At 33.4% G+C, this 26,584-nt stretch overlaps 2 protein-coding genes across 6 annotated transcripts in view; both read left to right on the forward strand.

The window, feature by feature from the left end:
- Positions 1 to 12,225: 12,225 nt before the first annotated feature.
- Positions 12,226 to 15,276, forward strand: LOC105334288 (uncharacterized). Its single transcript, XM_011437679.4, has 2 exons — positions 12,226 to 12,380; positions 13,167 to 15,276. Exon 2 carries the CDS (start codon positions 13,181 to 13,183, stop codon positions 14,948 to 14,950), a length of 1,770 nt encoding a protein of 589 aa, XP_011435981.3. The 5' UTR covers positions 12,226 to 12,380; positions 13,167 to 13,180; the 3' UTR covers positions 14,951 to 15,276.
- Positions 15,277 to 18,279: 3,003 nt separating this feature from the next.
- LOC105332957 (ceramide synthase 6) overlaps positions 18,280 to 26,584 on the forward strand; it is a 30,854-nt gene continuing 22,549 nt past the window's right edge. For 3 of the 5 annotated variants that reach the window (XM_066072736.1, XM_066072740.1, XM_066072739.1), the window contains exon 1: positions 18,281 to 18,497. In XM_066072736.1, the coding sequence (XP_065928808.1) occupies positions 18,319 to 18,497 (179 nt within the window). In that variant the 5' untranslated portion in view covers positions 18,281 to 18,318. Of the gene's footprint in view, positions 18,498 to 26,584 lie in introns of all 5 variants that reach the window. The other 2 variants (XM_066072738.1, XM_066072737.1) reach the window with 2 other exon arrangements.

The raw sequence follows: 26,584 nt of genomic DNA on the forward strand, positions 1-26,584 counted from the left end.
CCATGTAAGGTCTATAACACACAATAGTTGGTTTTTCATCATCATCAGTGGAATTTTTTTATAATCTGAGTAAACGTCATCCTTAAGTGTTGCTGATACTTATAGTACATAAGATCAATTCTATATAAAAAATCTAAATTGCATATAGAGGTTCAAAACCTTTAGAATATTACCATGGAAAACAAAATTTATTTATTTTTCATATTTTTAAAATATCATTAAAGTTTTTCATTGAAACAAACAGTTGTTGCCTTGCTATGGCAACAAGGTTTAAAAATGAGAAGACCATAATGATTCTGTCAGGCAAAAATGCTTGCTTAAAATACAATTAAGAACCACATTTTCTTGCTATTCGAGGAAACATGCATATGCCAAATATTTATATCATATGTATTGAAGCATTTTTCAGCATATTAAAACCGCCGGTTGGACCAAAGAAAATCTGTAGAAATTCCTAGTTGTACAAAACGTCATAGCAACGGCCATTCCTTCAACTGATATTGCATTAAAGTTAAGGACATATGCAGCCTTTTCAATGAATTTATCTAAAAAAAAATCATGATCCAGGTATGAGTAAAATGTCTTCAAAAGACCCTCAAAATATGCAGATTTTTGTGATTTTTAGTTTTCAATTTTCAGTTAAATAATCTTTGTCGCCAAAGTAAAACAACAGGTTTTTTTTTCATTTGAAACTATTAACAAACTGTAAGAATGTTCGAATAAAACAACAAAAATATTATTTTTGAAGTGCTGTTTAGTTACCATGGTAGCATTATAAAATTATTAATTATTTATATACATGTGTATTGCCCATTAAATTTTGATTAAAAATCTAAAAAAAAAAATCTCAATATTTAGTATGCAATTATTTTATTCGGTAAGCTGTTCAAAAGAGCTTAAAATGGCCATTTTGCTTTTGCTTTTGTTGGCAACCATCTTCTAGCAACCAGTCCCCATAGCAACCCTTTAAGGTGGTCCTTCATCTTTTTTCACCAAAGGGTATCAAATTACGAAATATGAAGAAAATCAATGACTATGCGAGGCCACAGAATTTCGATATTAACAGAGAATTCATCTTTATGTCTTTTTGATGCTTTAATTTAGCATTTTACAACGTCTAATAAATGGTCTTCTTATTCAGTAAATCATTCTAAGAATGGGTCTCATTGATACTTAACGATTTATGAATATACATATACACATATATCTATATATGTTACGTTTTGTAATGTTTCTTCAAAATAGACGCACACATAAACAGCTCCACGAGAAACAGTTTAACATAACTCTGAGTATACATCTCATAGACTGGATAGTTAACTTTGTGTAACTATGTAAGGATAATATATGAAGGATACACCCTTACAAATATATATAATAGTTGATTTTAGAATTATGTGAAAAATTCCGAATGGTATTCAAATTCCCTTTTAAGTATTTAACATGGAAAAAAAATCAAGATAAAAAAATAACCCCGCAACGTTATTATATTTTCAAAGAATATACCATTTACTAGAATTACTTTTAAAATAGTTATCCTCGTGAACTTTCATGTTATCTATAATAAGTTTGCAATGGCAATTTCCAATAAGGTGTTCTATACTCAACCTTCCCCCGCCCATTAAATATAATTATGATCTATGGGCGCGTTTTAACGGTGGAGAATTATCAAATCAGCATATTACACAGATTGGAGCAATGACCTGAATGCTTTTTTTTTTTTATGTATGACCTACTTTGGAATGAAAATATCACAGTTCTATTTCTATACACTTCTGATTGCCCTAAAATGGCTTTCTCATGACAGAAACAGTTATCCTATTAAAGAAAGGCTGTAGAAAATATGCATGAAATTTCCATTAATACTGCACTGATTGCTATAATATAATTATATTTAAAAAAACGTCAATTATAATATGTAACATCTACATGTACTTAATTTATCTCAATGGCACTTTTCATATACGTTTGCTTTACAAGAACAATTTTACATGTATAAATCCTCCATTATCTTGAGTCATAAATAAATCGATTTCACACAATATATATGATCAATCATGCCAACAACGGGCATTATAAAGCCCTAATTTTATTTAATTGTAGTATTTTCTATTTAACACTGAGTACGTTGTACAAATACATTCTTTGGTGTGCTTGAATAGTATTTAATTTTTAGATATTTTTTATGAATTCATCCAGTTGTAAGTATATCTTCACGTATAAAACTACAAGCGCGTTTCATTTGCTTTAGCATAAAAAAGATGCATGCATGTATGCATTTTATACTCCTTATCTGATTTTTAATTAAGGCCAGCAACTGTAGTCATCATGGTATGCTTGAATTTGACTGGAATCATGGTTGCATGTTAAGTATATTCATACACATACTAACTGATCTTTTATAAAATTAATGTAAATAAAACGAAAATACAAAATCTTATTTACAAGCGCAGTTTTTGCACCTATCTGTCGGTTACAATTTATCGGTTCACTTTCAGGGTTTTTATGAGGTATATCTCAATCTGATTAATATTAGTTAAATAAATTTCTGTAAGAAATCAAGGAAAGTCCGCATTTTTAATTTTTTTCCACACCGGAATATAGACTCGGATATATAATTATGGATATACAATGCTTATCATGGGCTTTTTTAAACCTTCAGAAACAGAAAATACTGCACCCTTTTTTGTAACCTGCAGAATTCAAACAAGGGAATCGATGCAGTTAGTATAAGATATATTCTTTATCACGAAAAAAGTTCAGTCTTGCATTCCGCCCTTTTTCAAGCTAATGTCAACGCATTGTATATCCTACAATTATACTTCAATCATTGCTTCCAAACTCTTCAGTTACAAACAAACTATACAAGGCCTCAAAACCAAACATCTGTAAGTCACAGTATATTAATTACATTGCAAAACAACTTGGTTTCAATACTTCATGTGGTAATCTTAATAACACTCCAAGCAGGAAATACTTAAACATCATAAAACGGTTTTGGATATCTTTAATATCCTCAATTAAAAATGAATGTGATTCACCGTATTTATATACAGGATTCCAAAGATTCACAAACGATTCACAAAAATCGTTACAAACAAATAGATATAGCAGGTTCCGGTAAATGTTCTAGCAAATATCTCTCTTTACTCTTTATTAACACTCTCACAGTATTGAAGAAGAAACTTAAAGAGTACTGTACAACAATATACTCCAGAAGTGGGGTGAATCAGATGTTGATATTTTAAAACTTTAAAGAATTATTAGAAATTTTGAAGTCACAAAATCTTACCAAAATCAATAACATCAAACCATACGATTCCTGAACGCTCTAAACAACGAATCCCTGTAACAAATCAAAATCTAGGCTTTTTTATATCATTGACAGTTGTTTTTTCAATAGAAATGTTACTCGTAAATTTTCTTATACCTTGCAATTAGATATCACAAAATTAATTTGCTAAAAACCATTTTGATTGGATTGCACACAAAGTACTCTGAAGTTGATATCAAAAAGGTGCTTGAATTTATGATAGACAACATCTTTGTAGTTTTTTAGACCATATCTTCTAACAATCTATCGGAATTCCCCAGGGCACAAATAGTGCTCCTCTCTTGGCTGACTTATTTTCATATTCATATGAAGCAACTCAAAGCTAATTGTGCAAGAAAAAATAAAACACTTGCTGTGATCTTCAATTGGACATTTAGGTACATTGGTAATGTTTTTTCTAGGAATGTCAAATCGGTCAATTTTTAGTACTCGGTTACTCGGACGTTTTTCCGATCGAGTACCCGGTTATTCGGTAAAAGTGTAAATAAATATGAACAAGTACATTGATAACTGTAAAACCATGGTCACTTTTTTAGAAATAAAACCACATGATGAAATGGGAGGTTTCCCCGTAAGTGTGTTTATGTTGTAAGAATTATGTGCACTTCGTATTTCCAGACCTTTGAAGTGGGTGGCAGCATTTTAGGTCTGTTCAATTTCTCTACTGTGTGGTATCTAATTTATATAATAGACTAAACGAAGATGTTCAGTGAAAACAAATCATTAAAGTAAGCCAAAATTAAGTGTAGAAGACAGCCAAAGCGAGAAAAGTTAGGTACCAGGTGTTTGGTCACGATAATTACTATATATAAACACTGCCACGGGCGATAACGGTCATTTAGCATATTTAGAGGCGTAAGAAATCCTAATTACTGTATGTACAAGTGCAATGGACATTTTAAGTTTTAAAACCGATGTTTTATTGCATTATTAAATAAACTTAGAAATATTTAAAAATATACATCCGAGTAACCGAGTACCAATTTTAGTATTCGATACTCGGACGTTCGATCGAGTACCCGGTTAACCGGGTACTCGTTGACATCCCTAGTTTTTTTCCATTAACAACAGTTACTTCCACTCTTATGTTAACTCAGTATATCCCAGTGAGATTGAAATAAAGGATACCACAGATTCTTAAACATCTGTTACATAGTTGGATGTTATACTAGAACACTGAGGTAAATGGTAACCCAACAATAAAAATATATAATAAACGGGATGATTTTAATTTTTTCCATCGTCACCAACTTATGTAGCAATATACCATCATCACCTGCTTATGGGGTCTTATGTCTTTCCGCTTGTTCGTCCTGCAAGAGCATGCTTTGCATACAAACAATAATTTCATAAACGATACAAACTATTAAAAACCAAGTTGTTGAATCAAATGTATACTAAGAACCTTGATTAAAATCATCTTTACGCAAGTTCTATAGTCGATACAATGACCTCGTAAGCAAGTATAATGTCTCATTGAGACTTGTTAGACCATTACTTATACACCGGACTGAATACGTATCTTTTGGTTTTGATGGTCATGACAATAAGCACACGGCGGGTCCGACCGGTCATCAGGGGGTGCTTATTCCTACACATGTACCTCTATCTTTTAAGAGGTCCACGTTGCTCTGATTTTAATTTTAATTTAACTATATGGACTTTTGAGATGGCTGCTTCCGAAACTATCATTATGATAGTAACTAATAGCATTTTTCTTCTTCGCATTATTCTCATTTTTAGGCGGAAGCGCCTATTGCAATTGCTTTCATGACCTTCTACGTCATAGGTCAAATTCTTGCCCTTTTTCATGGTAAACTATCGGAAGTTATTTAAACTAAGGGCACACAACTCTATAACACCCCCCCCCCCCCACTGTTCGACCCCCGTTTAAACATGCATCGTTTCTGATAATAGAACTGAGGTATGTCTCTAAATTTTTACTTCATCGTTTTTAATTATCCATTGAAAATGCCTATAGCAAAGATAGCAAGTGGTAGATTAACGTTTTTTGATAGTACAGGAACGAACGATAACTCTTGCGATGGTATGCGACATAAACAAGGGATAAGCACGGAGTCTGATGCCTGTAGATGAAATTCCGAGGGAAAAAATAGTTCAATTTGAAATTGCGTGTTTATGAGTACAGAAGAAAAAATTGATAGGGTAACAGGTAATGAATGCTTTAAAAAAAAAAAACAAGGGTGTGTATAAATCTCTTTAAAAAAGATTATTAGAATGATACAATGCCTATAAATTATTTGTAAACATACCAACGTTTCGCGTAGTAATCTCAGACAATACTGCATAACGTTATGCAGTGTAAAATTTTTGTCAACAAACCCACGTTGAGAACAACTGGTGACTGTCCATCTTCGACATACGTAAGGTAAGTTTGGTAATTAATGTGTTATTTCTCATTGTATAAACGTTTGCCTCATCATTTTAGATTTTCATGTTACAATAATCTTGATCGAGGAGCTGGTACATTCTTAATCCGAAATTCCTCTGACTCTAATCCCCGCTTGTATATTGTGACGTGCGGCTTAGACAAACCTTTAATATTTTGTGACATCTTTGCAGATCTATATGTTCACATGGTGATTTTATAATATGTTACGAACTGCACTGTATGATATAGGGTTCATTCATTTTGCTTACAAAAAATTACAATATTCAGCTTGGTTTAAAAATGACTCATGAATAATGCAAATGAATTTTCTCAAAAAAATATCTCAAATATAGCTTTTAAGTATCATAAAGGTTGATATAACAAATATTCCAGATAGGCTATTGCAAAGATATTAAATTGAACATTTAAAAAAAATTAATATGATTTATCCTTTTACCTACTGTATTTACTTGTATCTCAGAATTACCTTATCATGATTCTATAATGAAAGTGACTAGTAAAATTTCCTATGGAAATTTCTCTACATCTTAATTTATATGATAATTTTTATGACTGCATTTTTTGTTTTTAGATTTTTAATTTTCAATTCATGAGAACTTGGACTATATACCGGTATATCTTTGATCTACCATGTTCATGATTAATTGCAATTCCAAAAAGACTCATTTATATACCTGACAATGATTATAGATAATAGCCTAACATAAATCTATTTGTTCTATATGTATATGTTCTTTCAGATGAATGTCAAGAAACTGATTAACATTAACTGACAAGAGGAGACAATGAGAGCTCAACATTATTCTTCATATCTGGTGAAGGGGAGAGTTGCTAAATTTGGGTGCACAACTAAATTCAAGCAAAACAAAGAAAAAGACAGATGCTATAAAAATGTGGTGTTGGCTTCCCAGTTCAGCACTTTTAAAGAGGGACAAACATTGCACATTTGCAACTTCTAAATGGAAGCAGGGCATCTGAAATATGCTGGAATCCTCATCTTAATGGCCTTAACGCCATTTTCAAGGTTAGTAAATACAACTGAATTTAAATACGATATTCCCCGTGGTTTTCTTGTTTAAGTATGAACTAATTATACCCATGCTCGGAAGGAGAGGGGGTATATTGTTTTACCCTTGTGTGTCTGTTTGTCTATAACACAAATTTTGTCAAAATTATCTCAGCATTAATCGCAGATGCTTGAAATTTTAACTCAGTCTTTGTTAAGGCATGCCATTCAGTAGGATTGATTTTTCAAAATATTTGATGTCAACTTCCCATTACATGTAATGTTAACTATGCTTTTTTGTATACAGGGGTATCACTAGTGAGCATTGACTCACAGATATCTTGTTGTCATATCTTTAATAATATAGTAAATATTCTTGTACTAAATGCAATTCAAAACTGAAGAATTTTGGAGAAAAAAATTAAACTTTCATTTACAGTTCAATCACTATATTTTCCATTATTGTATGTAATATACCAAAATAACCTTACAATTATTGATAATTCATATCGTGTGATATTCTTGTATATCTCATCCTTTATTTGCAAGATACATGTATACTTTTGAAAATAAATTATGTAATGTAAAACACATATAAATTCAAAATATTTTATAGATTAATTTTTTTTTAAATCCATGTTTTCTTTATTGGAGGTCAAGTATATTGTAATGAAATATTGCTTGATAACATATCCATTATTCATTTTTCATCAACACATTTTAGATTATCAAGACAGTGGTCATTGGTATAATGGATGCAAGACAACACTAGTGAATTGAAATTGTTGTTACTACAAATGACACACTCCAGGATTACACGCTTTCCAAAAAAACCATTACGGCATGCAACCATAAAGGAATTCTTTGAAAGTCTATGTTCTGTAATGGTGGAAGTTCTCTTGAAGATTCCATTAGTATTAAAATAAAAACTTAAAAGGTAAAAGTTCAAATGTCTTCAATACTAGAGACCTGTGATTTGACAGTACAACATGGAGCAATTGTAAAGGACACATAATTTGTACATTATTGAATATCAATATATAGTTATCCATAAATTACTGGGCTTTTACATTGTATTGTAATTCTCAACATTTGCATATTTGATCTTTGTAAAATATGTTTGGTATACAGTACAGTAAGAAAATACATTCTTTCTAAGTTTTAAACATTTGTCAACAAAATATATGAACTGCAATCTGAGGATCAATAAGAGGTCTGCAATTCTCCACATATAAAATGACTTTGAAATCATCCTGTTACTGTTAAACTTGAGAATATATTAAGAAAACATCAAAATCTCTTTATCGAATACCTTTTTTACAACACATTGTCCGGATATTTTGTGTATTATTCTATGAAGCTGATTTCTTAATGGCTATTGCTTCTCAGGTAAGCAAAGTGACACACATACTACTTGATTCTGTAAAATACTGTAATCAAGTGATGTACAAATGTCATTTCTGCATTTTTTGTGAAACATTATTGTAAAGAATAAAATACTACAGTTTCAGAAGTTCAGTTTACTAAATTCTAATACTATAATATTCTTTCATCATTTTGATGTCAAAATGAACATTTTTAATAAAAATGGCATAATAAATGAAAATGTATTCCTGTAATTTCAGCTTGCATATAAGTATCAACTGTTATACGAATGTACTTCACAAAATAAATGTTTTGATGTTTAAATTGCTCTTCTCATTTAATCTTTATTTAAGGCATGGCCCAGACTAATCTGGTGCAGTAACAGAGTATTTCCACATTTACTACATGTATATACCTTAATTGACATATTAAAATAGTGTTTTCTGTTATCAAACTAATTCTGATTGACAACTTGCAATCATGCTTCCGCCTATCAGTACTTTCAGTACTTTGATTTTTATACATTTTACCTAATGCCCTCTATAAGAGCGATAACTCTTGCCAAGGTCATTGACTTTTCATTCCTTAAGAAAAGACAATGTCAGTCATATATTGCCTAATATCTTATAATCTAATCTCATGTGCATCTACAGGGCACCCCAAAACATATTCCAAGAGAAAAAACGTCATTTTTTATTACCAATTATTTGACCCCAAGGACTACCAGAGAATTTTTTAGACCTTTCTACAAAACAGCATGACACCCCTAATCAAACTCCAAGAGTTTATGTTGCTAATTTGAAAGATGTAAGAGCAGTTTGAGAAAGTAAAACGTGACAAACGGACGGACGCACGGACGAGCGGATCCCGCGGAGTGAAAAAAGATACCCACCCCTCACCCAGGAGACATGATCTGTGTCTCAGTATATGAAATTGACAACTAAACAAGAAACAGAAGGCTACTTCTAAACATTACCTGGGCGGTATAAAATCAAACACCGTCTGTATACAGTTTTATAAGAGCATATGTCATCTTTTTTTCTGTCACGCACATTTCCTAATATAGCTCTTAATTTATATTTGACGCGCGTGATGCGACTAACGGCTTAATCTTAATCTTTAAAGTCACTTTAGAATTTTGACAAAAATTGCTACCGTTGAATATTTCTAATTTTAATGAATAAAAGATCGATGTTTCTGACTAGAGCCTCCTAACGCTGCTATATTTAGTTGGCAAATTATGCAATTTCTAAGAATCGAAACAAAACCTTTCAGTGGATAAAAATTTCTTTTATTTATTTTAAAAATGTGTTTTAGAGCGCGGGTTTAAATGATTATTGCATGTATAATCATTTTCTCACAATTTTCTCTCTTAAAATTATCATTCCGAAATTGTTTTCATTATAAACGAAAAAGAGTTATTTTTATAAATCATTAAAAAGGCCGTAGTCTATTCTTTAACGGGCAATACGACTTATAACTATATGTAAAGTCTAAGACACATGTCATCCTTAGTACAGGGATACTTTACTACACAATTTGTCTTCATTAGACCATAATCCGGAAATCAGCGCCTTCATATCCGGGAAATTTCATTCCTTTTATGTGTATATCCTGATTATCTGTTACGTAATACGTTGAATTTGCAATAAACTAAAATGGACTTATGTTGACATCTTTGTGTGATTAAGAATAACAACATCCGAATTTGAATTTAGTGTTCTTAATATTGAAACACATTAAAACGCTTGAACAAAGAAAACCTTTTAATTATACCACTAATAAAACTCACTTTATTTACACTTTTGAAAATCACAACAGTCATAGATTGGATCCTGTGGTGACGATTTAGTGATATGAATAAAAACTGCAAATTCAGTTTGTGTTATCAAACGTTAATCCCCATTGCATTTTAGAAACAATGCCCTATTTATGCCATATACATAAATTCGGTTATTTTTTTTGTTATATCAGAGCATATACAGTCATTGTCCATGTAACAAAGAACACCTCGGATTTCTACGTTATCTTCGTTATAATTCCAGGGAGAAGGTTCCCGCCAAATGTAGGGTGACGATATGTAGGGTGAATAAAATCCATCAATCAAGAACTTGCATATGATTTAAAAACAAAAAAAACAAAAAAAAACAAAAACTTATGGGCAATTAATCAGACACGGTACAATTACATCTATTGTCCATGTTATCCAAGCAGGCAGTGTATGGTTTTTTTAACCTACTTAATCTTCAATTTGAGTCTAAAGATACACAGTAGGAACTATAAAACGATCGGGATATCCATCACTGTATATATAGATACATTATTACATTATTTTTTGTTTTAAAAGGGATTGATAACACGCACAAATTAAAAAACGTGTGGATCCATTTGCATTTCAGAACAGAAAATGACGGAGAATGTTACATATAAAAAAAAGATACCGGTATATGAATCTCATTTTAATTTTAAAAAGGCAGCGATTTTTTAATTTCTGAACTGCTTGTTTAATGCCCTCAACGTTTTCAAAGTTATTCATACACCGAAACATAGATCAGAGAAACCTTTAGGCCACCAAAACATCCATATGCATCATCTTATTCTTATCTATAGCATTGTATAATAGATATAAAAATATAAAATGTTTACATTCATGTATGTTGAATAGGAATTAATTGTATTTGGAAACAAAAGCGAGTGAAATCTAGTTTGTGAAGAGAAGAAAGGTGACGGAGTATGTTTACAAAAAGGCGTTTGAATATCATTATGATAAAAGTCAGCGATCTTATAACTAACGACCTGCTTGCATTTGATGGTCTTCTCTTCTGACCTCAACATTTTCAACGGGAACCTGTTTAAAAAACAAATCAAGCATCATAAATGTCAAAACATGCAGCGATATTTCCCTCCGTCCATTCCGTGCGGCATGTGACCGGTGAAATATAATGACATTGTCACCGAGCGAGCAGCGCTGCGATAAATAAGATTTACTGATGTATAATAATGATAATTTCTTTTGCTGCAATTAAAAACACATATATATTGTGCACATTGATGCATATCGCTGTGTTATGTCAACGCCCACTGAAACAATGGCAGTTAAGACATTGAAGATTATTTCAATTCAACGACGGAGTCACAAGCTTGTGTTGATGCAATATTTTAAAATATGAGTTTGTACGCAAGTGCCAAGATTTGTACATGTATAAGGACTGACCGTATATTTTTTCCTATATCTTTGTTTGTATTGTTCCCCATTGTAAGTGCTATAAGATATATGTATTTTGCAATAAAATGTTATTACAATGTTATTAAAATGTTGTTAGAAACAACTTGAATTAATGCGAAAAATTATGTGTAAAAGTAATACTGTTTCTTATCATTCTCATTCATATACATGCATTTATTGTTGACTATCAGATTATGTTCAGTACAACGTACAGGTCAAATGTAGTACTGACTTAACTAGAAAAATATCACAAACAACTTCAGTGCGAATAATCCCGTGTGAAAGTAATACAGGTATTGATTTTCGCTTCATTCTCATCCTTATTCATGCATTTTTGGAATGACCTACACTTTCCGTAATCTGAGTGCGATTATTCCTCTCTCTCTCTCTCTCTCTCTCTCTCTCTCTCTCTCTCTCTCTCTCCACTGAATTGGTAATGTATTCAGTCCTTTATGAACTTTTTGTTGTTTAATAAATATTAAATGTGTCGTAAACATCGTTATTTTTTTTGTGGAAAGGGGGGTGGGGGGAGTCCAGACAAGAAATTTTACATTAATTTCAATTTGATGATTCAAAGAGACAAGATTTATCCTCAAGTAAACATCCTTCTGACCTAGCGGATGAATACATTAAAACTGAACCTCTCACAAAAGCAACGCTTATCACAATACTGCAATTGAACTATCTCTGGGAACTGTTAAAGAATTCAAAGCTATCTATCAAAACAGTAAATCAATGGATTAGATATGCAGATTAGCATGTCTAAAACAAAATTACATCGTGTAAGAGTGCTACATCAGACATCTTGACAGCCTGTCACCTTGACACAAAACCTGATCTGTCGGTCTCTCCAGCTCATTAGCATTCTAATTAACGATGCAGCAATATGAATAGGCATTATGCAAACTTAAAACAAAACATAACAAACGTATATAAAGAAGCCTTCGAGAAAATAATTTCATAAATTTCTAAGTCGTGCAGATTTGCAATGAGAGACTGAGAATTAGATTACAAGCCGATTTATATCTTCAAACAGGTAAGCATTATCTGTTATATGTAAACCTGTCTTGATATCAAAAAAGAAAATAGTTACAATTTTTTAGAGTTAAAATGATTTCTTCTTTCTGTATTTTAATTAACTATATATCTCCAAAACGTCTTCATTGTGGTTCTGTTTCAAATTGCAAATGTAAAGTTGTTTTTCGAGCTTGCTAAACTTTAAAATTTTAAATGGATGATAAAGAAGTCACAATATGTTAAATATGGCAATCTCTATGGTAATAAAATAGATCTCAAATTGTTATACCAATCGTAATGATTTTTTTTACAAAGCTCTCAAAATGCTATAATGAACATGAATATTTTTACAAAGCTCTCAAAATGCTATAATGTTCATATTACAATTTAGTATTGTAGATCTGGCTTAAGAGACGAATACTTTGTTACGTAATGCTCAAATCTGTTTAAATGACACTTGGAATTATCGTATCATTTGTTTAAAAGAGACTTGAATTTTTATTTGATTGTTTTCTGATAGTAATAATTTACTATAAACAATGCAGTTGTTAAATCTATGTTTTGAATCACCTGGATGGGTGTAAATGCAAATTATTTATACCATAAGTCCGAAAACTAAATACTTATTCCAAACCGTTTGAGGGCTTTTTCGAAGCACGTATTTTTTTCAAAGTGCATTGCAACAGATGTTCTTAACATTTAATGGTATAGTAAGCAGAGATACTTTATATCAACTCTTAACCATTTTAGTCATACATGTACATAAAACATATAATCCTATATCTTTTTTTTATTTTCGTTATAGGCAAATAAGGAAGGATGTTGACAGGAAATAAGCTTATCCTTCTTTGGACCATACAGCAACTCTGTCAGATAGAACTGGTACAAGCTGTGTACCAACAAGTACATGTAAACCCTTGGAGTGCATCCATCCCACCCTTTCCTCGAATACACAACAACGTTCTACCTCGACCGAATCCATCGCTTCCTCAATTCCAGGATAAAGCAGAAGCTTCAGACAATTCATTGCCTTTCGAAGTGGATAACTTTGAGAAAGACCTCGAAGATGACAACGACAAACTCTCTGCCAAGGAAGAAGAGGAAGATTACAACGTGGATGGTGATCCGTATCAGGAAGATTTAGCTTCAGATATAGATTTCCAATTTCCAAAACCTTCCAGAAAAGACGGTCTCTTCCATCCTCTTCAAGGTCTGCAAGCTTTACGTGAGTTCAAGAAAGCGAGATACCAGGATTCAATGTCACATCCACGACGGGAAAATCGCCCAGACATTTATATGGACAGAAGATTCAAGACACGATCCGAAGAAGTCGACGATATGCCTAGACCTCACAACATGTTCGAGAACTCAGCTGGATATGGAAAAGAAACTCTCGGTGATAGATACGCAGGTCCACCTTTGGATCGTCCCAGTGCCTTTCCACATCTTGCTTCAAGAAATTCCTTTAAACCAGTCAGTCAACTACCTTTCCTACCGATGAGTCTCCCTCGATATCGCCCTCCAGTAATGTCGCCTCCTTTGCCATTCCCACCAAACTTACCTATGCACCAAATGGGAAACATGGTTTTCCAGGGATATTCGCCGAACGCGCATCTAAGGCGTACACCGTTACCTCTAAACTATTCTCCACTGCGGCCTTTCATACCACTGTCTTTTGTTTTCAACACTCTATTGTCACTATTGCAAAGCGGGAGAATACCGGCTGTCTTCCCAGTACGCCCAATGCCACCAGCACAGAGAATGGAAATGTTACCTTTCCTTCCGAGACCATTACCTCTATATTCATCATCACATCAGTTTATGCGACTACCTGTCTTTGCTCCGACTCCAAATAGATATATTCCTCAAACTGATAATAGATTTATTCCATTGAATCTTCCAGAATTACGTGTTCTGTTTGGGTCTCACTTGGGTACAGCTGTTGGTCCGAATCGACCAGGGTTCCAGGGCTTTAATCGCAATTTCCAAACAATGCAAATGGGTCGTTCATATGGACAATTCCCACAGCCAATGAGAAAAGAATCTACTTTTTACGGAAGGAAAGTTTTCCCAGCGAATCGTCCAATGCCATTCTTTCCTTTGCCAAATCGTAACATTGCGCCACAGCCTCTTCACAATTTCCAAAGACAATTTCATGGTCAAGTCCCTCAAAATCCATTATATTTCAGACCTCGACAACCATTTTTCCCTCCCGCTGGAGTGCCCCATCCTGCACTCAGGAACATGCCTCCTCCTCAGCCAATGCGACCGCCATATTTTAGAGCACCATTCTTGACCCCTAGGTCTCGACCATCGTTTAATTTTCAACAAGTATCAAAAAATCAAATTACTCTCCCACCTCGTATAGTAATGCAATCTAGGACACAGATGCCAGGGCCTGGTGTGAACACACTATTTCCACGAATTTCTTCGCCTTATAACCCCGTTCCTTGGCTTCCAAACAGAAATCGTCCTCCGACAAAAAATATTCCATATCCTTATAGACCGAACAACGCTTTTAGACACCAGCCTAGAATCCCTGTACAATCTTTCAACCCCCTCCTCCCGCCCCAACATGTGCACCTGTAATGAAGGTGATGTAAGGCGCATCCCCAGAGAAGTGTATGAACATCATTGTCCATACCCTCACTCTGTTTATAGTTAGTCTCACAGTAGATAGTGAAATCCACACCTCTGTCATTTGTAAATTGTTCTTGACGATTAATTGTTTCTGTTTATGAATTCTGATGCATATTTTATTATTCTACTTCAAGTATTGAACGTCAGAAGATAGCTGTGCATTTTTTTTTACAAGTTATATCGGCATATATGATATATTATGTTTGTGTTTTAGACTTTGTATCTTTAATTCCATGTAGTTGATTGAACTTTTAAATAAATTTTAGTCAAGTTTGCTTTATTTTTTATTTCCAGCGATTGTCTTTATGCGTACTTAAATATTGTATAATTATGCATGACCTTATAGATTCATACCCGCAGCAAATGCATGGAAATTGATTGGTAAAAGAAAATATTCACCAAAGTATATAATTAGAGCATAACCGTAAGGCATTGAGCATAACCAGTCTGTTATGGAATCCCGTTTTCAAATTGATATCACTTATTCGAATATGTGGTATTATGACAATCATCTATCAAAGTTGAATTTATTCCTCGTAGAATCAATTTAACAAGACCTTCGACTTTCGGTAGGAGGTATAACTATCTATTTCGTTCACCAAACAAGTTGAAAATGACGCTGGTTATTTTCAATGAATTACATGTATACACAGAGTGTGTAGTTTTAACTCAAAAGCTAGAAAAATCTTGCTGATTCAAATAGCTATGGTTGAGTGGCCTCCAATGAAATAGACAGGCCTACGTCACATCGCTGTTTGACACAACTATCCAAAGTCCAAGCTCTTGTTAAAATGGTTCTAATTCAATCTTCAATTTCTTACCAACGTAAAAATTTAAACATTACAGCATGAGGATTGGTACATTTTAGGTCACCTGAGTCAGTTGACATTCGTCGTCGTCCGTCGTCATGCATTGGGTGTCGTTCATTAGCAATTTTACATTTTTAACTTCTTCTTGAAAACTTTAAGGCCAATTTTTACAATTTGTGATTTGTAGAATCTCTCGGGAGAATAAGAGGAATATAAAAAGTAAAATGTATGACCTATCACTTCCAGGGCGTCATGGGTGAGGGCCATATGGGCAATAAAGGTCAAATTTCTTTCAAAAATCTTCTTCTCTACTCCTACACATGTCGGACAGGAAACTAAATGCATGGTTATGATTTCCATGAAGCCATCTACCAAAATTGTGAATTTCATGACCACAGCTGGGTTATGGGCTCAATCCTTAGGGCGGGGTCAATATGGCCATATAGCAAAAATGTTTTTAATCATACGATTTATTTCTCTAATCCGAGACATGTTGGAAAAGCTAAATGCGTGGTTATAATGTACAAGCAATTCTTTACCATAATTGTGAAATTCGTGGTCCCTGAGTCGATCAGGAGTTGAGGTCCTAGGGTGAGACCAATATATCAATATAGTGAAAGTATATTTGATTTAAATCTTAGAAGATCTACTTCTCTACTCACATAATTATATGTGTATATTAACCTCTACCTAATTTTGAAATTCATGAATCCCGAGGAAGGGGTTCATACCCTTGGGAGTGCTAATTTGGGCATATAGTGAAAATTTTAGAAAATCTACTTCTCATCTCATCTCATCTCACGAGTCATCGCGCATTGTTAAATGTATACATAAGGTCCTGTTCTTAACTTGTAAAATTTGCTGCCCGTAGGACATGGCTTGAGGGGTTTATTTGGTAAGGGCGTTGAGGGGGGGGGGGGGTATAAAGCCGTACAGTATTTTTTAAGGTCAATTGATTCACTCGGGTAACTTGTCGCCCGTCAACAATTTTACATTCATCTTGAAAACCAGAAGGTAAATTGTGACTTGGTCATATTATATAAATAAAACGTGTTCTGTTTTAGGACATCTCCTTTTATTTCCTGTGTGTTGTATGCTTGTATAGAGATAAACCGTAAACTTTATGTGCATTATGGATAAAATGACCAATCTTATTTTTAAAAGACTGACCATTAAAGGCGTGCACTTTTAACCAAAAGTTTACAATGTTTGGTTCATGGAGCTAGGGTATAGATAATCCGAGATTTAACTGAATCTGCCCCCCCCCCTACCCTTATGAATAAAAACTTTTTCAAACATCAAATAATAAGTGGTAAGTGTTACCGTCAGAGGGGTTTCGGATAGGGTTTAGACTCCAATGTGAAACTTTAAAAAATGGCAAAAATGAGACCCTCTGACAATTTAATGGCTATGGTACTCATAATCAGATAGCCGTCAATGCATGTAGTCCTCTTGTTTGATAAAAAAGTACTGCTTCAGTAGGTAAAACTAAATGAAGTGAGCTAGCTTTTGAAAGATGATAATAATGAATGGAATAAATTCCATAAAATAAGCTCCAAAGAGTGACATCTCTCTCTCTCTCTCTCTCTCTCTCTCTCTCTCTCTCTCTCTCTCTCTCTCTCTCTCTCTCTCTCTCTGCATTTTCAATTTAACCCACTGTATCTCCGGATCCGCCCCCCCCCCCCTAGATCTGCCACTGCGATAAATTAAATACAAAATCAGATATGACGTGGTTACACTATATTTTCCTTTACCAATTTTCAATCTTAAGTTTAAAATTGTTCGTTAATTTTTCATGAAATGTTTTATCTTAGATTTTGATTAAGAATTAGTAAAGGGCAATATAATCTCAGGGATATCGGTCAGAATAAGTGTACATCATTTGGTTACATTTTACTAAAAGGGGTTGGGGGTATTGAAATGTGAAATTAGAAGCTACATTGAATATTGTAGCTGTGTCCTTTTATTGAATTTTATTTTATCATTTTCAATTAAATTGATTTTATTTTGGTAGAATGATAAAATCCCGTCAACGACAACAAATAATTTAATAATGCAGTTTGGTATGATTTCTGTTGTTTATTTTTTCAAAAGTGTGAAGTTACTAACTCAGAGAAAGCATGCATTTTAAAAAAAAATCTATGCATTCTGATTGAGACTTGTACATTTATATAGAGTTTTCTTGACTTTTTTCTTTAATTTACATTCCATGTATAAGTTTAATTATTTAGTTTGAATTGTTAGGGGCCGCACCCTCCCTACCTGAAGTTATGATTTTTGCACGGTAGGCCTAATATTCTCTCGATATATCTCTTGTTCTTTTTTCATTATTTAGAATACGTTTACAAGTTATTTTTTTTAATTCATTTGAAAATAAATCTACAAAAGTGTCGAATTTATATATACATAAATATTAACATAGCGTCATTGGGACCGGTTTGTATTTTTCCGGATCTATCTCCGGCGTCGTTGTTGGTTTTAGAGGTAAAATTTAAATCGACAGAAAATATGGCGTTGAGGAGTGTGTACGAGACTTTTTGGAGTGAATGGTTTTGGTTGCCGGCAAATGTGACTTGGAAAGACTTAGAAAACAAAGATGATGGTTTATATTATCCACAGACAAAAGATCTATATATTCCACTCGTCCTTGCATTTATAATATTTGCTATCCGTAAATGTTTCGAAAGGTGAGTCAAAGCATGTGATTCGGAGGGTGTGTCCCGAGGGAACTCGAACGGAATGTATCGTACGATATTTTTTTAAACAGAATCCAAATAGTTGTTCTTCGTGTTTTAATTGCACTAAGCAGATTTCAGATGTCTGAAAGATTTAAGAAAGTCTTCACAAAAAGCAAAAAATCATGTCCTGATTACAAGTAACGCAATACTTGATTTATGAGCTTCCAACATGGAATCCGGCCAGCCCGAATGAACTCTGTGTTTTCTCAAATTGTATCATACGATACGATCGGATGCATTTGATGATTTGAATGCCACGAATCATACCTTTGATATTTAACAGTTTAATTATAAAAAAAATTTCATCCTACACTATTTCCTAGCTTTGTAACGTTACAGTTAAGAGGTTTATAGTAATTTAGCAGGTTTGGGTGATTTCAGGGCTGAATCTTTCAGAAATATGTCAGAAGCTTAATCATCCATGTCTTTGCATGCATTCCATGTACTGTAAATCCGTAGAATACTCTTAAAAAGTAGCAACTTTCAGCATACATTTTTTTCTGTAAACCCTGACTGACCCCCCCAGTGCTCTAAAATTTCTTGTGGGTCAATTTTATTAACTTAAATTTCACAGAAAAGTTTGCTCGCTAAGAGGTGTTTAATTTAATGTGAATTACAATGTTTGTAACACAAGAATACTCCTGTTTTTTTTTCATTTATTACACGTACTGTAAATTTATAGTTTATGTGGGATGTAATATTATATCAAATTGATTTTCATAATTCATTTGGTGATTATATGTGCCCCTAACTTTTATAAAACTTACTATAAACTAGCATTAAAACTGAAAGATTGTTTTAAAATATTTATAGTGATAGATTTTTTTGGTTAGACAGTTGAAGAGATAAAATGATAGCATTGATAAACAACAATGCACAGCATTGCTCATTGTTAAAATCCCTATTGATAAAAACAATGAGGTGATTACTGTGTACAAACATTGCATGAAGGGACAAGTTCATAATCTCCATGATACAAACATTAACTTGGACTTTTAATTGGTTATAACTAATATCCCAAGTTCCAAACAATGACCAACCAAGTTCATATCCTGGTTAACTTTTTAACATGGCTGCTCACTACTTATATTTATGTTTGAAAGAAGCAAACCTTACAGAATTATTAAAATTACCATGCTTTAATGTTTGCAATAACCCTAGCATCAAACGATAAGCGCGTGCAGTGATCATTGTGTAATTCGTGATGTCATGAAAAAGTTCACACAGAATTGAATGTGTTTGCTATTCAGTACGTTTATTAAGGAAACATATTTGCAAACATAAATATTTGTTTATTACTAATATATATCCAAAGTTGTAAGCAATGACCAAGGAAAACTTTTTGTTCTCTTTCTCTTTAATTTTGAGCTTTAGAATCATCATACTTTGATCACATTTAACTTGGACTAGAGCGATCTTTGAAAAAATGCTTGATTGGCCTCTCCCAATCGTTTGTCAAATTCAGACCCCTGTAAGAAATCTCTTAGATTGGCACATATAGGTATTTTTAATGATTGTTTTACAATATTTGAGTTGACAGTACAAAACCATTTTTTAAACTTGTTAAAAGTGTTTAATATCCTTGCCAATTAATTGTATTTGAAACATTTTTAAAATGAGTAAAAGTAAGAAGGTAATAAAACAACTTCTATAATTTTTTTAATAGCTGCGTGTATTTAGATTTTTTTTCTTACCTAGATTAAGAAGTTTATATCAGCTTCATAACTATTTTTTAAAAAAATCTCTCATGTTGATTTTTTCTATTTACCAGTATGAAAAAGTCAAATTCTATTAAGAATTATGTCATCTGAGAGGCATGAAGCTCTTTTCATGTAAAGTGCCTACTAGCTAGTTACTATTAATACAGTCCATAGGTCTCACTTGGACATCACATGTTTATACTTGATGTACTGGCTGCATTCTTTTTTATTACTGTCATGAAGATTTCAAGGGTTTTAATATCAATGTTAAGATACATACTGCATTATTTTATGGCTGTCATGAAGAAGATTTTGGGGCTCTTAATATTATGTCAAGGGGGATTAAAGTATAGAACAATGTTTAAACATCAGTAGTAGCTAGAGCATATAAAGTTTACTCCTTCTCTCCGCTGTCAGTCTGAAGTGGAGCGTCTACTATGTGTCCTACTACAGAGTTCTAAGCATTGCCCTATAGATAGATACTGCATCTCAATATATTTAAAGCCATGATAATGCTGTCACAGCTATAAATATCAACATAGGAGACCTTTAACTCTCCTCATTGGCTGTCAGACTGAAGCGTGCCTTGTTAAGAAGGTTCTGGGTTTGTTAATAGATTAATTGTGACCAAACGAAGGGTAATACAGAGATAGTATAGTACTGTTGATGATTTCAATGAAAGACTTAAATTTTTTTTCATTATATTGGGTCTCAGCCCTGTGGTTTTATATTTCGGGAAAAAAAAAAATTATTGACAGTTTTGTTGAATTGCGAAAACCTGTACCTTTACATAAAGCTAGTAGATAAATAGAATGAGCGATGAGGTATAGAAACATTTTCTTTTGATTTATTCTCTCTTTTGTGTTGAAAGGTTACACTTCCTTCTTTGGAAACCTTTAAAATTATGATTGGAAACTTTTTTGCAAAATAGATTAAAGGTTTCATGTGTGTGTGGGCTTTGGAATGGGAAAAAGTAAGTTTAATGAGCAGAAATGGTTAATTTCTGCAGAGGAAAACGGAATTGACTGTTACATTAAACATGTTACATGTAAAAATATCATTGTGTAGCAGCATAGATCAGTTGTTGACATTTGTATTCATACTCAAAATGCTACTTGAACTGTAAATTATGGATTTATTAGAACATGTTGAAGATTCCTGGGGAAGGTCCTTCCACATCAAGATGCACCCATGGCATCAGCCCCCCTCCCCTTCACCCACCTTTCCTAATCACCCAGACAGTTCCTTTAAGGTTACATCAAATCAACATCAGCCCCAATCCTTTGCCACCGTTTTCAGCACCCTCATTTCTCTAGATTCATTTAGCAGTGATATGTATACTGCATACAGTTTACTGTGTATATAGGTATGATGTCTGTACATTGCATGTTTGGAGTGCATTGTAACACTGATTTGAACATACTTGAATCTACACCACCTAAATGCATTGTAAATATATATATTTATTTGTACGTACTACATTTAATACCTGTAGATTTCTTCCTTGTTTGATGTGTTTTAGTTTAATGTTCACTTCAGGATTGTCAATTTGAATTACCTGTAAATACCTGGGAAAATTATTGCTTTATATTGGTAATTGATCAGTACGGAATGAGAGGTGAAACCCTTACCTCCCCATAGATTACTTGAAACTTTAAACGCTAGCTAGCTGGTGAAAAAAAATGGACATATACCAGTATTTAGTTTTATTAGAATTCCTTTACAATTTACTAACTATATCCTGACAAAAAGCTTCAGATATTTTTACCAGATATGAAAGAAAAAAAATGATTCAAAGTACTAGCATATGTAATTGAAGTTCTATAATGATCTAAGGCATAAAATGACTCTGGAATATTTACATGTAATATGATCTTTTTGCAACCCAAATACCTCCCTTGTATGATAAAGTGTAGGGGGTGTGGAGGATGGCCTGGGGATCATAATAATGTGTCCAGCTACTGGGACAGTTCATTCATTGTTTAAAAAACAACCTTGTTCAATTGGGATTTAAAACTTTTGCAAGGAGGCCTTTAAAGTAAGTTTTGGAATTATCTCAGTCATAACAGAGATCAATATTGGATTACACTTTGCTATTGACACCTTGCTTTGGATCCTTGGTCATATACCCTGCAGTGCCCTAATCTTGTTGTTACTTGCTGGCTCTTATTAGAGATTTTACAGACAAGCCCAAAAGGGAAGGAAAGCTAAGGATTTGGGGTTTGGAAGGGGGGGGGGGTGTCAGTTTCAACTTTGTGCTTAAAACGGCCTCTAAATCCCTAGAATGGTTTTAAATTGATTTAGAATGCCATTAATTTATAAAAGAAAAAAGCATAAATTAACTATGGAAACATGATGCCTCAAGTTATCCATGAATTAAAATTTTTAAAATAGGATCCGTATCTAAAGTAATCCAAAGTCATTACACAGGACATATGGTACATGTAGGGCCAAAATGAAATTATTGTTTGTTTAGAATTGCCTCCTACCTCATTTAAATACACCCAAAAATTTATTAACAGAAAAGAAAGAACTTTTTTTTTATAAGGAGATTTTAAATTTGTTTTTACCCATTTTTAATAAGTTAAACTACAAGTTTGAAAAAAAATCCCTTCTTCCTTCCTGAGTCTAGAAGTAGAAACCCCCAGGTGGCATCTCCAAAGAAACATTTTTTTGATGATGGCCTAGGATATCAGTAAATGAATGATTTATTGAATGGTTGTTGCTCTTGTGTCAGGAATGGCTTCTCAGATTGCTCTTTCCCAGGATGCAGCTGTTTTCACCTGGGTGCAGTCTTCTCAAATGAAGAACCTCTACTAAGTGTTTTCATATAGGTAGAGTAATACAGTGCGCTTTTACATATATTTACATAGGAGCCTTGGGAATGAAAATATTGATTTACCTAATCTCAAACAAACTTGTGAGAAGTTGTTTACTTATGTCTTTAAGGTGACATGGAGACACTTTGTGATATATATTTACAGATAAATACATTATGCTTACATGTATATTTAACTTTTGAAAATAATCAAAATTTAAAATATTTGATCAAAAGAAATTTGTGAAAAAGTTCTTTTTTAAAAATTTAAATGTAAAGTAAATTTATTGTAATTAAAGTCTAGACATAACTCGACCTCAATACGACCTACATGCTGATGCTATTACCAAAATTCTTTGCTACAGGGTTCGCACTAGGCTTTTTTTAAACTTGAGTCCCTGGGCTTAATGTTTCTGAGAAGGTTGAGACCCAGCTAACTTTATTAGATGTAGCTCTACATTCTGTCAGCTATTGTTGTAGTATACTTTAAAGACTTCTACAGTCAGGGTATGGTGTAAAGTTATGTACTTGTGTGATGTAGCTATGTATATTGTCCGCCATGCTTATAATACATATACATTTAGTTTAGAATTATGTACCTGTGGTGTAGTTATGTGTATGTTGTCCATCATGGTTATAATACATGTACAGGGGTATGTAGAGTTATATACTTGTGTTGTCTATGGTTATAGGATCCTGTCCCCCACTGATAGTACAGGGGTATGTAGAGTTATATACGTGTGGTGTATAGTTATAGGATCCTGTACCCACTGATAGTACAGGGGTATGTAGAGTTATATACGTGTGGTGTATAGTTATAGGATCCTGTCCCCCACTGATAGTACAGGGGTATGTAGAGTTATATACGTGTGGTGTATAGTTATAGGATCCTGTACCCACTGATAGTACAGGGGTATGTAGAGTTATATACGTGTGGTGTATAGTTATAGGATCCTGTCCCCCACTGAAGTACAGGGGTATGTAGAGTTATATACCAGGGTACTTGTGTTGTATCATTATAGGATCCTGTCCCCACTGATTTATGAGACCTAGCTCCCTGTCCTCTTCTGTCAGTGTACCATGACCTTGGATCAGGATGGAGCTCCCTGTTTTATCTATTGTCAGTATCCTTGAATGGACCGGGGTATTTTATCTGGCTTAAATACCTAATAGTGTGTTATCTGAATACCGCATCCTATCAGTATTATGTATATAATGGACATGTATGATGTAGATCAAGATACAAGTCAGGACCTTCATCTGATGAGGGTTGGATAGGGGTGGTTGGATAAAGTGGGAGACCAAAAAAAATCCTTAGAGTTATAGGAATATATAGGAGTAGCTGTGAAGAAGCTGGCAGCAAAGACAACTGTTACAGAAGCTTTTATTATAAATATGTACCTCCATATGTATCACTGACAGGGCATCAACATAGAATAGAATGCTACATTCATATTTATTGCAATATCAATTTTACATGCATTCGAACATATATTAAAAAGTTTTCTTTTTTAAAACATTTCATTAGTGCACATTGGAGTAAATGTTAAAGTGTTGATTGAATAAGTGTTAATACTAGATGGGATTTTTGTTACACATTAAAAGTCGATTTCAGCATTTTATTTTTTACGGTATGTCACACCCATTGTATAAGTGGCTGTTCTACCTTTAATGTCATGAACGATAAAGTAAATGATAACTTGATAAGTAACTTATCACTCTCATTCATCTGTTTGTCAACTACCTACACATCTTGTGCCTGATATCCCGACAAGGTCCTCCAAAGTTTAAGTGAGGTAGAGGCGTTATCACAAATTGTACCACGTAGAAAGTTTGGCTGACACGTTGATCAGATCTCAAAGTGATACAATGTTACAGTAAATATATCTGGTACCTGCATCCTGGCTTGGAATGTAGTTTTCTTTGGAGATGGTCGAGAATACTTCGTTTTATTCATTCCAAATCATCATAATACTACAATACTTAAACATGTATGTTTGTATTCATGCAAATAAAAGTTGAGACACTTGTATATGCTGCTGGTAAAATTATGACGATGTGTAAGATAAAGAAATCAGAGTTTTTAGACCAATGAATTCTAGAGCAGAAGTTGTACAATGTTTTGATCATAATGGTAATATTATTGAAGAAGAAAAAAGATTTTACATTTATGCGACAGCAGATTCAGGTGTTCTCTACATGTTAATTCACACAGTTATTTCTCCTTGTGGGACCTGTAGGAAGTAGATTTAAGCTTTTAATCCCCATGAAGTGGCCTTCAAAACCCAGGTAAAATGTAATAAACTGAAATTAATCCTATAAGATAGTTACCTATTAAAGTCACAGGCGATTGTAAAGAGTGGAACTTCAATCGTACTTTTAACAGCCATTGCCATGACCCCTGTATACCCTTACTCCTTATAGTGCAATAGACAGATTAAAGGCTTGGAAGGAAATTGATAAACAAAATCCAAATTTCTGAGACATGAACAGTGGTACCTGGAGTACTTTAGATATTACGGTAGTTGTGTGAATTAATGCTCGGCAATCATGATTATCAAGGAACATTTAACAAGACAACTTTTGAATATTAATCTGCTTTTGAAGTAATGGTCTAGACTTGTTGTTAATGCTCCTCAGTAGTCTTAATAGAGAGTCATCTACCGAATGGGTTTGTTTATTCCAACAAAAGCCTTTTTGTCTTTAGTATTAGTCCATTAGGTCATCACACAGACCTTGCACTGTGACTGTCCTATATACCGGTAAATGTACAATGTACAGCAATCATGCAATGGCCCGGTAATCCAGGGCACTGCCCAGTGTAACTCCTACACCACAACAACGAAGGGTTTGTGGAGGAATCATATGTGAAGATGACTCAGCAATCTTATGAATAAATAAATTATAGATATTTAATGAAAGAAGAAATTATTACAATTATCATTTTGGGAAATTTAATAGCTGTTCTAGCACCTTAATAAACATGTTAAATAGAGAGGATTGATGAAATCTGTAGATATGAACCACTTGTACTCTGTGGTTCAGTGATTCTGCTTAGTTGTTTGAGTGGGTTGTTCTGGAGAATTTGTTTTTGTAGTTCTTAGACGGCTTCTTAGACCGGTTTCACAGAAATGTAACAATATACATTATAAATAGAATATGAAATTAACCGACCATGAATGAACACAAAATAATCATAGAAATTGAACAGAAATCTCAGCATTTTCTCACAGGCAATAATATAGGATATTAAATTAACTGATCATCGAATTGATGAACTTGAACAGAAATGGCTACTTAATTTGACCATTGATTTATGCCAGCATTGAACATTGCAAAATAGGAGAGACATGCCTAACTCTGAGATTTTGTGGAGAAGTTAGTTTTACAAGCTAATCCAAAGAATTTGTGCACAACATAAAATACACAACATATATACAGATGGCTCTAATCAAATCTGAAGGTCATGTTTAGTTTATAATAGAGCCAAAGAGTTGAGGACTGGAAGACACATACAA

Source organism: Magallana gigas, chromosome 10 (genome assembly GCF_963853765.1).
Source record: "Magallana gigas chromosome 10, xbMagGiga1.1, whole genome shotgun sequence".
In the NCBI taxonomy this organism is placed as follows: Eukaryota; Metazoa; Mollusca; class Bivalvia; order Ostreida; family Ostreidae; genus Magallana; species Magallana gigas.